General features: G+C 42.0%; 1 protein-coding gene across 1 annotated transcript; it reads left to right on the top strand.

The window, feature by feature from the left end:
- Positions 1-11326: 11326 nt before the first annotated feature.
- LOC117265675 (zymogen granule membrane protein 16-like) lies at positions 11327-13925 on the top strand. Its single transcript, XM_033640301.2, has 6 exons — positions 11327-11375; positions 11677-11755; positions 11921-12047; positions 12639-12738; positions 13032-13121; positions 13209-13925. Exons 2-6 carry the CDS (start codon positions 11707-11709, stop codon positions 13350-13352), a joined length of 510 nt encoding a protein of 169 aa, XP_033496192.2. The 5' UTR covers positions 11327-11375; positions 11677-11706; the 3' UTR covers positions 13353-13925.
- Positions 13926-13960: the final 35 nt, after the last annotated feature.

Genomic DNA, 13960 nt, shown 5'->3' on the forward strand with positions numbered 1-13960 from the left:
TGTGTTGCTGTGCTGTTTATTGATGTGGTGAGTACATAGTCTATGAAAATATTACTAAATCTGTCATTTATTCATTTTAATATTCATCAATGATCATGTCTCACCTCTGTTCCTCACTGTCCAATTTTCAGGATCCCATCATACGTTCATTGTTCAGGAGGTTCAATAGACCAAGCAGCCTTTTGGGTTCCTCTAAGTAAGTACTGTATAGAATAATGGGACTGGGAGGATGGTGTAGGTTTAAATTTATTAGACAAGTACATATACACCAACAAGACAGTGTACAAGCAGTGTCACAAGAAAGTTTGTTTTCATTCATAGGCTTCATTGTCTTTCCATCAATACCTGGTGGGCCGGACTAGGCTCAAAATGCCCGGGCCGATTTTTTGTCCCAGTCCAGCTCTGGACGGAGGTGGCGTCTCGGCGGACGCCATTCCTCCCGAAAACCACCGCACAAAACCACTAAATACTCGTCAGACACTCAGCAAAAGAATCTGAAAAAACCTTACCTGATCATGTACAAGAGACAGATGAAAAACCAAGATTAAAGTCCAAAAGCAGGGACAGCAAACCATTCAAAACTCCGCTCCACTCGCACACCACCACCACTCACGCTCACACTCACCGGAACCGGAGAGGAGAGGAGAGGAGAGGAGAGGAGAGGAGAGGAGAGAGGTGAAAGATAAAACTACAAACAAGACCAAAGACAAAAAGGTGTGACACAGTTTTGTTGTTGTGTTTTTCCATTGATCGAAGCTCATTATTATATCTATGTACACTGGGTGAGGAAAATATTTGGCACTATAATTCTCTATATGGAATGTTGACAGAATAAGTTTGTGTCAAAGCTTTAAACCCTCACTGATTTCACCAGATAAATATTTGGAAGTCATAAAAAATGACATAGCTATGGGACACAAAATGTGGCATGTTGAGGCAATTGATGTGCTGATAGAAAATTAAAATAAATCAAACTAAAAACCATAGCATAAAGCAGTGTTTCATGTCACTTATGTTTATAAAAGCTGTTGTGTGTGTTGTGTACTGCTGACAGAAGATTCTAATTTGTGTTTTTCCTATCTCCCACCATTTAACTAAGTTGACTCCAGAAATCAGAGAAAGACAAACAAAAGGACTTATCATAGGTCAGACGCGTATTAAAATGCCAGTAGGGACAACGTTGAGGGTGTACCAATAAGGAAAAGTTTAAAGTCACTGAATGGTGATCTGAAAAACCAGCAGGTGATATTGTTGCTTTAGTTAAAGCAGCTGTGCGGAACTTTTCGTTTTCGTTGATTATAGCGCCCCTTTGGTCGAAGCAGTATGACATCCACAGCCTGGTGTCGTAAAATCTCGACTGCAACCGGCAATTACCGCATGCATTTGTTTTGGAGAGCGAGAGGATTAACTAACGTCAGGTCAGTCCAAGTAATTAGTGGAAACAGCAAAATTACTCAGTAAATTCTTCTGTCGTGTTTCTGTTCTGATCTAATCTGTTGTGTATTTTGAGCTACTAAGGCTACCGTAGTAGTGTGAGCCTCAAGTTATTCTGGGTAATGTAGTAACCGTTGTTGTGCTACTGGAAACAATGAGAAGCAGCCGTCTATGTTCGGTGTAAGGAGGAATAAACAGTTAACAAGTCATCTGCTGAGTCCGCATTATTATGTGAAAAGAATACTCCGACGATTTAGGAGTTATGCCCTTTCTCTATCATTTTCATATTGAGACAACATGATGGATATCTTTTTTGTGTCTGTACATCCAGTGGCTGGGTCTCAGCGGTTAGCATGGCACTTGTAGGGGGTTAGTACATCTTGCGCGGAGGGATACACCGGTGAGCAACAGCTGCAGCTGGCTCTGGGACAGGTACGCTAGGTCACTCAGTAAAAGCAAACAAAGAGATGACACGGACGATATTACTCACTTGACTGAAAGCTGTCCATCAGCTCCTGCAGGCCTGGGCGTTTATTCCAGTTCATCTCAGGAAAAAAAGTTTCAATCACGCCAGGATTAGTGATTGCTGCAAAGTTTTCACTCCTTGTGATGCACTCTCTGCGGCGGTTTTCCTCCTGATGATATATCTCCCCAACGATGGTAGCACCGAATCCCATTCTGTGCAACAAAATGGGAGCGGAGGATTCAGCCTCTCTTCTCGCCTGCTCAGCATCCAACACATGTATGCTCCGGCTCAAACAGGTATGGCTCTGGGTCTGTGTCCGCTACAAGAAACTCTTCAAAATCGCGTTCAAAGTCGTCCATTGCAGCTACTATAGTCCGGAGATATCGCTAAGCTAAATAAACAGCTGAGTTTTGTTTACAGGCTACATCTATGCCTGTGCCTGCTCACTGGTGTATCCCTCTGCGGATCACAGCACAGGACATACTGACCCCCTATAAGTGCAATGCTAACCGCTGAGACCCAGCCACTGGACGTACAGACACAAAAAAGATATCGATCATGTTGTCTCAATATGAAAATGATAGAGAACGGACATAACTCCCAAATCGTCAGAGTAGTCTTTTATGTGAAGATACACAGTGAAGACATAACATAATCCTAACACAGCAAAGCTGTTACCTGCAGCCTTTGCTTGCAAAGCTAACGCTACTAACATTAGGTCAGTCCAAGTAATTAGTGGAAACATGCTAACATGCTAACGTTACACACAAATTAGTAGTAAAGTAAGACCTGTTCATAAATGTTCTGGTGTAGTTCTGAATTTCTTATAAACTGAGGACAACTGCCTGCTGTGTATTTGTGTTCATGGTCACAGTCACAGATAATTTTACATGATGCTCCTTCGTTATCCGCCATGACATCAAAAGTACAATCAAGTCCTCATAGATACATCTCTGGTAAAACTGTTAGGTGTTATGTGTTCAGCAATGCTTGTTGCGTACTGCTTACTCGAAGAACACTGAGCACGGTTACATGCGCACAATAATCAGATAACTGGGAATAATCAGGTAATGGTAATAATCCGATTTGACGCATTTACGTGCACTTCAATAATCTGATAATCAGAAAAACCTGGTTTACATGATTCAGTTCTTCAGTTGGATTTCTCCTCAAGTACATGACATAAAACTCAAACTTCCTGTTACAGTAAGTACTCATGTCCTTGAAAAACCTCGAAAAGTTAGTCATATATTTGCAAAATAAAGTACTCATCATGCTGACAGCTTATATTCTTACAGTACTGTTTGTTTTTATCATTAACAAATACATGTGAGAGCATTCTAATGTGTAGTTTATCAGTGTGGAGCCAATTCTACATACTTTGGGTAGATTCGGAGTAAAAGTACTGCAAAGTGCAATATACAAGTGTATTGTATATAAACTTGTCACACAAAGTGCATAACATAGAAGTAAGATAAAATAAAAGTGACAATTTAAACACTGAGAATATAAAAATACATTATTTTATGTAAAATCTTTATCTGAAAGGAAACAAAAGCTGTCAGATTACCGTAGTGGAGTAGAAAGTACAATATTTCCCTCTAAAATGTAGTGGAGTGGGAGTATAAAATAGCAAAACCCGAAAGAACCCAGATTAAAGGGTATACATGTACCGAATAATCTATTGGGGAAAAAGCTAGGTGTGTTTATCTGATTTCTCATAATCAGATAATGGCTTTAATCTGATAAAGCCTATCGGATTATGCTGTTTACATGACCACTTGAATAATCAGGTAACTCCAGAAATCAGATAATCATCGGTTTATTAGTGTGCATGTAAACTCGCTCACTGTAAACATGGCTCCTTCTTCTTCTGTGGTTTAATCGCTGTGGGCCGCTGCGGGCGAGCAGAATCACTTCTGCCTGGGGTGCCGTATTCTGGTTTGCTGACTTCCGCTGTGTGTCCGACCCGAACGAGGCTACGCTAAATAGCCATATAGAGAAAGGCTTTTTTGTCGCTGTTGGGTTCAAATAAATATGCGGATCTTCAAGGAGGGGTGATACGAACTAGGGACAGTTTTATTAATGATAAAAAGTTCTGCACAGCTTTGTAAGTTTGATTATTATATATCCTGTCTAATCTAGCTGCCCTCACACTGCCCTCTGTGACTTTCACCCATGTATATTGTCTGACTGCTGGATGAAGATTCCTCCAAGCATCTGTGAGGTCATTTTCTGTAACTACACTGGACAAAATAGAGGCTGATGGTGGATGAGGCTCTCCTGCATTCCTATCAACTGTAGGATGTGTAGTGCAGTTCCAGTCTCCACCTACCACTATTACTGAGCTACTGTTGAGCTGTTTTAGTTTATCATTCAGCTTATGAAACCAATCAATGCGATCAGCACCAGAGTTATAAGCATATACATTCATAAAAACAAAAGGTATGTCTCTGATTGTTGCTTGCACCACTTGAATCCTGCCCTGCTCTACTTCACTCGCTGAAACATTTGTTAAATGAAGGTGCTATGAAAACAAAATCACTACGCCTGCACTAAGGTTAGTACCATGACTTAGAAAAAACTGTCCTCTCCAAGTCATTCCCCACTCCACTTCATTGTCTACTGAACTATGTGTCTCCTGTAAGAAAAACATCTATATTCTTGGTCCTGCTCAGCTCAGCTAACACTGCTAGCTTATCTCTATCCCTCCCTCCATTGATGTTTAAGGTTCCTACTCTTAAAACCTCCATGTAGAGTACAATGAGAAAGAAGAAAAAGATGACATTGAAACCCTTCCAAGAAAAGGAAACCACCCTTAGTGCTGCTTCACCCATTTTTATTTTTTATGCATTTATGGGACCCTTTCCCCGCTTTTCTTTCCTGAGTTTAGTCAGTATCTTTTTAGGAAGAAACCTTTTTTGTTTACTCAGCTGTTCATAACCGACCAGTTTCCTTATCTTTAGAACAGAATTAATGAATCTGTTCACATCTGGAAAGAAATCACTTCCACACAGACTGCCTGCCTTAAGTTTCATCCAGGAAATAGTTTTTATTTTTTAAAGATATTTTTCTGGGCATTTTAGCCTTTAATTGACAGGACTGGTGAGTGTGAAGGGGGGAGAGAGAGTTGGGGAGTGGCATGCAGCAAAGGGCCACGGGCTGGACTTGAACCCTTGAACCTTGTTTATGGGCGCCTGCTCGATCCACTAAGCCGAGTAGCATCCAGCTGCAGCCCTGGAGCAGAAGCCCCTGACGTGACACAAGCCTCTGGCTTGCTAGAAGTGCCCCTGGCATGACGGAAGTGACGTGTTTTGCTGGATAGTATTGTCGCGGTCTTTGTGTGGAACTGAGCTCGCAAGACACAGCATCTCAACGCAGTAGGTTTCAGGTAAGCTAACTGGAATAAATTGACAGAAAATAGCTATGTTGTTTATTCTGTGACGGTTAGAAGAGGTCCCTGGTAAGTGGCGAGGGCAGGGCTCGAGACTTGGGATCCACTCACCTATGGTCTGGTTATTGATGGTTTGAACGTCACGTGGTGGTCAAAAACAAACAACAAAAAACAAAGTTGACTTGTATGATTAAATAAAGGTAAAATAAATGGACAATTCATCAATTCATAGACGCAATGTTAAGCAATTTTACTTAAAAAAGTTGTTAAAAAAAGAGAAAAGTCACTTCCGTCATGCCAGGGGCACTTCCGGCAAGCTGGAGGCTTGTGTCACATCAGGGGCTTCTGCTCCGGGGCTGCAGCTGGATACTATTGACTAAGCCACCGACGTCCCATCCAGGAAATAGTTAATCTCCTGTAACGAATATGGCTGCTTGTCATCTTGTGACACAATATCAGAGAACTGTGACAAAGAGTCATCCTCCAACATTTCTTCTTCAGTATTCAGTTCACCTGCTGTTCCACATTCAGCCTCAGCTGTCTGAATATTATTCACTCCACCTTCTGTCTGTCCACTATCTTCATTCTCCTCCACAGCCTGTGCCTCATCATTACCAGAGTTCATGTCTCTCACCTCTCACTATTTTCAGTTCTTTCGTTGAGCAATGTATCAGAGTGCGGGGTGCCGGTTACGATCTCCCCCGTATCGTCATGTGCTGCCTGCGGGCCGCTGCTACCAGCGTGACCCACAGCCTGCTGCTCACCTGTAGGCCTACTGCTGCCCGCAGCCTATTCTTTATGCGGGCAGGATGAGTGTTTATGACAAACATCACCACAGTCAAAACATTTTATGCTGCCAGAGCTGGCATAAACAACATAATATCCATTGTCATATTTGACTTTGAAAGACACTTCCAAAACCTGCGCAGGATTGTTCAGATACATGAACGCCTGTCTTTGTAGAGACTGAACATGCTGCAGTCTGGCGTCTTTACAGCCAAGACGAACTGTTTTGAACCCGCTAGCAAACTTTCCGAAGCGGGCCACTTCTCTTTCCAGCAGTTCATTAGGGATGAAGGGAGGGACACCTGACAGGGTAATCCACGTAGAGGGCACAAACAGCGGTGAGACGGCCACAAACAGATTATCCAACACCAGGCCCATCTCCACAAACGCTCCTCTCGGAGAAAGGCCACGACGGCCTTATTCATCCGAGAACCATATGTTATATTCCTATGACCAAACTGTTCACCTATAGCCAAGAGAACCTGTTCCACGGTGTACTGTGGAGAGGCCACAACTCTGATCCCATGTTTGATGGACAGGGGAGGCGAACCCTCACCAAGGCTATTCAAGAGAAGGCTGAAACACGGGGTCAAACATGGGGGGGATTGCACATGCGCAGTAAAATCTGGTCTGCACTTCCTCAAAGGCTCAGTAGATGGCGTGAGACCGCGAAATAAGGGGGATGTTTGTTACATGTCACTGAGGTGCCCGCAGTCGGTCCTGGGTCGGAAGGTGTTATTCACCGCTGGGTCATGTCATTTTCACAGCTTATTTTTGGACTGTCACTGGTGGCCTACGCTGTGGATGAGAATGACAGAGATGCAATTCCGACAACTTCAGGCAGCCGCCGTCCAAAAGTCCAAGCAGACTGCACCAAGTGCACTCCTTGATCACCTGAGCGGATCCTGCGCTTTTTATCCAGCGCCCCTGCTGTCACCCTCCAGCATCGCAGCTCAAGTTACACTGCGCATGTGCAATCCCCCCATGTTTGACCCCATGTCTCAGCCTTCTTTTGAATAGCCTTGACCCTCACCAGGGAGGGACGCCATAGCTCAGTGAAACAATATGATTAATACCAACTTTTCCTCAGTAAATCCACAATTTGTTGAATTAAACTCCTCTTACCTTTTCCTAAGGGACAGGATGAAAGATTGAAAAACCGAAAATAAACAGTCCAAACGTCCCAAACTCAATCAGCAGCTCCACACACTCCATAGCCGCCCACACGCCCAAACTCCCAGCATGCAGTGAGAGGAGAGGAGAGGAGAGGAGAGGAGAGGAGAGGAGAGGAGAGGAGAGGAGAGGAGGCTTGTTGGAAAGGTGTGGTTGTACTGAATCCAGCGATACCAAAACTGTAAAGATAGCTTGTAAAGATAGCCTGCATATTCAGGCAGTCAGTCCACTAAACAAATGAGGTGTCCCAAATGAAAGAAAACAAAACGGTAGCTTTTAACTTCAGTTGATTTGTAGAGATCCCTTATGGTATTATTTAACAATTATTGGCCTGTTGTTTATGTTGGAAAAGTCAATAACAACCCTAAGGCACATGTAATCACGTGGATTTTAATAATAAAATTGTGAATCCTAATGTAGAGGGTGACATAGGGAGGGATTGGTGGTTCTGAAAAGGGGTTTGGGTCCGGGATGGTGGGACAGTGGAAGGAAGGAGTCCAGAGACAGTAAGGGTGGAGCATTGGAGGGTGAGGAGACAATGGAGTTTCAGTGGTGGAGGCCTGGAAGAAGTAGAGGACACAGCTGGTTAGAGCAGAACAAAGTGGTAAGGAGGATTAACTCTAACTACAAGTGTACATGATTATATGAAACTATACTCAAAAGCTTGCAACTGACCAACAATAGTAGGCTTTAGTCTGTGACCAGGGAGAGGGCGGTGAGTCAGGCTGAGTCAGGCTGAAATAAAAGTTGAGGTGACCGGAGGACAAGAAAATCTTGAGGCAGAGACAGAGACAAGGTAAGGCAGGGCACACCAAACAAGCAAAGCGGGCAAACACTATTATTGTTACTGTACTATTTACTTCTTTTACATTACCTAATAATCACAACAGTCATCCTCGTCTTCCACATCTTCATCTGAACTTTCCGCACTATCATTGGTAGATGCCTGGTTCTCACATTGTGCCAGTCTACACATGTCTGTACATCTGAGACCATTTGCAACACACACATCTTGGAAGTGTGCATTTTTTTGTACAGTTACAGGCCAGTAGATCCAGGATGGCCTCTGGTGCTGGCTGGCCTTCCATCCAATCTACCACCAAGTGTTCAGTGTCCTCTTCTTTCTTCATCTTCCATCCTCTGCCAACAGAGCATGGAACTTGGAGGTCGTTCTCCAAACATCTTCTCCATATGCGAGCTTGATAGTTGGCCCGCTGTGCATGTTTTCGTTATTAAGCAGTCCTTACATGGTGGGAGTTGATGGCTTTCGATTTCACCTTTTTTGATACAGAAAAGGTGATACCTGAGCTCGTTGACCTTGGTGGTTGATGGTTTTGGAACATACAGGGCACATGTAAATGCCTCGAGTTTGTCCATCAGTTCTGGGGAGAGGTCCCAGTCCTGGCCCAACTCTAGGAGTGTAATAGCCTCCTGACGATCTCTGCGCCACCTAGACACACTAAAATGACCACTGCTGCCCGTAGGAATGTCGTTGAAAGATCAAACCAAAACTGGCTTGTTTGTCTCATCGAGACCTACAAATCACGCACCCCTAATCTAAATCCAACAGGAAGTGAGCTATTTGCCCTTTCAATGTAACATGTCGTTTTTCAAAAATTCTCTTTCTCAAAAAATATTTCCTCCTACACCGTTTATCATATCGGCTTGAAACTTGCACACATGACAGCTCAACCCCTGCTGAACAGATCGTCTGAATAACTTTGTCATTACTGGAACGTTTTGGATTTTATGGCCTCTTAAAAGTAACGTGCCACAAAACCTCTTAAATGTCTTCGCACCACCTAGACACACTAAAATGGCCCACCATTTATCGTATCAGCTTTAAACTCACACACGTCACAGGCCAACCCCTGCTGAACAGATCCTCTGAATAACTTTGGCATTACTCGAACGGTTTGGATTTTATGGGCTCTTAAATGTCATGTGCCACAAAACCTCCTGACAATCTTCATGCCACCTAGACACACTACAATTGCAACTGCGGCCCGTAGGAATGTCGTAGAAAGATCAACCTTTGTCTTTAACTGTCTATGTGAGCTGGAGGCTGAAACGATGTGAGTCTGAGGTCCCGCCCAACGCTGCTTGCAGCTTTAATTATTAGGGTCTGGGCAGCTAAGCAAAAATTGTGTTGCTAAATTCCTACATGTCTTCTAATTCTTCTGCTTGTTGCTCAGAATTGCCTAAAAATGCCCGGACCCGACCCATCGCTGCGCAGCAGCTATATTTATTATTATCATTCATGTACAAACACATGACAAAATCTGAAAGCAGGAAGTTTTTTGATGATTTGATTTTGAGAAGTGTGCGACATCATCCGAGAAAGCTAAAAGAGGACAGTCCAGTAGAACCAGTTGAAACAATGTTGTGGAACTTTCCGTTGATGGAAGGATGCCATGTGTTCGGGGAAGTCAGACAGATGATTTTAATCAATTCTTTTACTGGAACAAGTTTGCTGTTGTTGTTGCTTGAGTGAATTCTGTTATTTGCTAATTAATCCATGTTTTGACAAACAAATTAAACTTAATAAAAGATATTCAAATGTATTTAAATGACCTAATATGAAGGGTTTTGTCATACATACAAGTGAATGGTCATTTTAAAAAAAAATCTTCCTGACAGAAACTTTCTCTATATTTTCTCAGCACACAAGAGGCCATTGCACAGGACATTTTGACATTTTAACCTTTACACTTGTTTTTGAATGGCTTTGAATGCATTGGAGAAAAACTGGTGATGAAACTATGAAGTCAGGTTTGTCTTCTCTGACACAACAAAGGTTTGGATGGGGAGCTGAATATTTGTAGTTAATCCAAAAATAATAGGTAAGCAGAACTGTGATGAACAAAAGGCCATACTTAAGTCCAACAATTCTGTTGTCTTTATTTTTTGTTTGTTTGTCTGTTATCATAAAAGTCTATTTTCACAGGTAATTGGGACATGTAAGTCAGCATCCATAAAAATTGTGTTGTTGTCCCTGAGCTTTCGATGGTAAAGGGACTTGCAGTTGTATAGCACCTTCCTCGCCTTCTACCCAATCAAAGTGCTTTCAAACTACAGAACCATATTCACACATGCACACTTGGGTGCCACCTGCTCACCTAAATAATCACATGCACCCACACACCAATGGCACAGCCTTCAGAGGCAATTTGGGGTCCAGTATCTTGCCCAAATATACTTCGACATGCAGACTGGAGGAGCCAGCATTCAAACCACCAGTCTTCCAATAAGAGGTCAGCCTGCCCTACCTCCTGAGCCACAGCCACATGATCTTTATGTGCAGATAGAATGTGCCCAGCTTCTCGTCCATAATGTCTTCAAGGTCAAGAATTAACATCGATGGGGTGTCGGTGGCTTAGTTTGTGGGTAAAGCAGGCACTCCAGATACAAGGCTGTTTCCGTAGTGGCCCGGGTTTGAATCCAGCCTGTGGCCCTTTGCTGCACGTCATCCCCCCTCTCTCTCTCCCCCCTTCACGCTTACCTGTCCTGTCCATTAAAGGCAAAATGCCCAAAAAAATATCTTTAAAAACAAAGGAAATAACATTGACATCTACATCTGTTGAAAATCCAAATTTTCGTGTAAACTGGGTAAACTCTCTTTTAAGGTCAAGAATGAGCTTTGAAATTCAAATCAATCAGGGCTAATGTAACACCAGTTTTAGGATCAAAGTTATCAAGTTATCAAAGTTTTACTGGTTTTAACGTAAGGAGGTAGTTAATGATGAGACGCAGATTAAAGGGAGATGGAGTTTACGAGCTATTAGGTTCAGTCAAGTTCAAGTGACTACCTTTCCCTTATGTGGTGAAAGCTATATGTTGCCCAACCTAATGATGTACTTGAAAACATTTCTGTCTTCCTGGATCAATTTCAAACTCTTAGAATAATACGCCTCTTATTGTTCAGTCAGCAGAGGCTGTCAAGTAGGAATGTAAGGGTGTGTGTGTGTGTGTGTGTGTGTGTGTGTGTGTGTGGTGAGAGAGGGAGGGAGGGAGGGAGGAGGGAGGGAGGGAGGAGGGTATATATTTATAAGTGCCAGTGTGACAGTGTCATCTCATCCTTGGCTCAGGACTCCAGCTGGTTTCAGGATATCTATACTGCAGGTGAGTCTGAGCATCTGTATCTGAAGGTTTTAACTACGTGGGATGTAGCTCCTTTTGTAATGGACCAACTTGATTGGGATCTTACTGTGACAATGGGCACTGATTAAATTCTGATGATTTTAATATTATTTATTTACTGGCCTTAGGCCGTCCACAGATTGTTGGATTGGATTGTGGACTTACAGCTTAATAAAACAAAATGCCAGATTGGTGTTATGTGTAAAGAAATGTGTATAGCTGTTGATAATCATATGATGATGATGATGATGATGATGATTGTTGAACTGGTTTCTGTTTCCAGTGTTGTCTCTGGACACCCTCACACACTAGAATGTTTTCTCTCCTGTTCTTTGCTGTGCTCTGCGCCAGCTGCCTGTCTGGTAAGATTTCCATCTTTTGAGTCTTTCTATAGCAATGTTATACTTTTTTCTACAAACATGTGGCATCTAATAAGACCTGTGTGTATAAATTGTGAAGTCAAGCTGAGTCAAGAAGCAGTAGCTTCCTCTTGTCCATCACATAATGACTTTGTTTCACCTCTCCAGCTCCCAGTGAGCACTACTCCTTCTCCCCTCCTGTTGGACCCGGGAGTGGCACTTCCTTCTCCACAGCAGGAGACGGAGGGATCAGGGGGGTTAGGGTCTGGGAGTCGATCAACTCTTACATCACAGGGTCAGTCTGTCCTCCTTCTTGTCCACATTTGTTTTTATTTTAGCCTTAAGCTATTGCAGAGCCTATAACCAGTGCATTTGATGGTGGTAGTAACTGTTCAATTAGTAGTGTTTGGCTCAAAACAGGGTGGTTGGAGCATTTGATAAATATGCTATTTTATGTTTGCTACATTATCTAATGTGTAATTGGGGAATGTTGTGAAAATTATTCATTAACAAGTTTATAATGCAGCACTGATTTGACCTCTTTATGCACCTGAAACTGCTTTGTGTTTTAACAGTTGAATGTAATGTCATATTGAGTTGTTAGTGGGGAAGGTGTTGGGATTTTCAAAGGGACGGCCCATTAAGTTTTAATGAAGTTGGGAGGGACTTGCTTTTTCAAAAAAAAGTGAACCGTAAGATTGAGCCACGCTTCATGCCTCAATAATTTGCTTCCAACACATTTGCTCTATTGTCTAGCCTATTTGTTCTTACACATGCAATAATCTATTACGACAATTCTTTTATTAAGTGTCCTCACATCTTCTTCACATCAGTACCATTTTTGGTGTTCAACAGTGTTTCCTCTCTCCTGTGTCTGTCCCTGCAGTCTCCAGGTGCGCAATGGCTTCTCCTGGTCCAACGTTTTTGGTCGCACACTTGGAGATGCACAGGAGCTGGAACTATATGATGATGAGTACATTATTCAGGTCAGTGTGTGTGTGTGTGTCTGTGTGTGTGTATTTGAAACATTCTGATAAGACAGTGTGACTTATGATTTGTTGACATTTATAAAATAATAATATCAATAGTATACATCTATTTTATTATACAGGTCCAGGAAATTATAGTAGCAGCAACATTTTTCTTTAAACTGAATAGTGTACTGTGATTCATATTATACTATATTCATCATTATATGAAAAACACAAAATGTGTGTACTAATCGAGGACTAACCACATGTACCAAGTGTGTTAATGTCCTCACTCTGTCATGTTTCAGATCTCTGGCAAATACAACACCGCCTATATCTATCAGCTGATCTTTGTGACCAGTACAGGGAGATCTCTGATAGTTGGCCAGCCCACACATGTAATTATCTTCAACTTTTCCTTTTTGTTACAATTATCAATACTTTTACTCATGGTCATGTGTTGACCTGTTTATGCTTTGTTACAGACCTCTTTCAACTTCTACCCGATCCACTATGGTTGCGAGCTAAAAATGCTGAGTGGTCGCTATACCACCTCAGGGATCAAGTCTTTGGGAGCTCACTGGGGAAGTCGGATGATATCGACCAACACTTCAGTCCACGACTACTGACTACTAACAACAGTCTTAAGCAGGGAATAATCAACCTGTCTTTTTCCATTAAGAAAGTATTTAGTCTTTGTGCACTGGGTAATATTTTAACACTTTTTGTATGAATACTTCTGGAAAATAATGTCTTTGTTCATTTAAAAAAAACAACAAAAAAACAGAATGAAGGGTGACTGTGAACGATTAACTCAGTTTGTGACCCCATGTGGGGAAGTTAAACACACAGGATCTACTAAACATGTACTTTATAGACAAGACAATATTTTTTCATCAAATGAAGGGGCTCTGAGTAAAAGCATTTTGCATTTTGCATTCTCATGAAGGAGAGATTGCAGTGATTTATTGCACTTTATCAATACCTCATGTATTTTGAGGAATGCTAATTGTAAGGATATTAAGAGATTATATATGTGGTTTTATTTCTGCATATTCAAATGGTTGGAGAAATGTTCAGTCTGACCAGTATTTAATTCTGTTGCATGCAATATGCTGTTGTATTTTATGAAAGGTATGATTTTTTTTTCCTTTTGTGACTTTGTGGCTGTTATGCAAAATTAATAAAACAACTAAATCAAAGCAACTTGATTTTATGTAATGATAATGAAGAACAA

The sequence above is a fragment of the Epinephelus lanceolatus genome, chromosome 10 (genome assembly GCF_041903045.1).
Source record: "Epinephelus lanceolatus isolate andai-2023 chromosome 10, ASM4190304v1, whole genome shotgun sequence".
NCBI lineage: Eukaryota > Metazoa > Chordata > Actinopteri > Perciformes > Serranidae > Epinephelus > Epinephelus lanceolatus.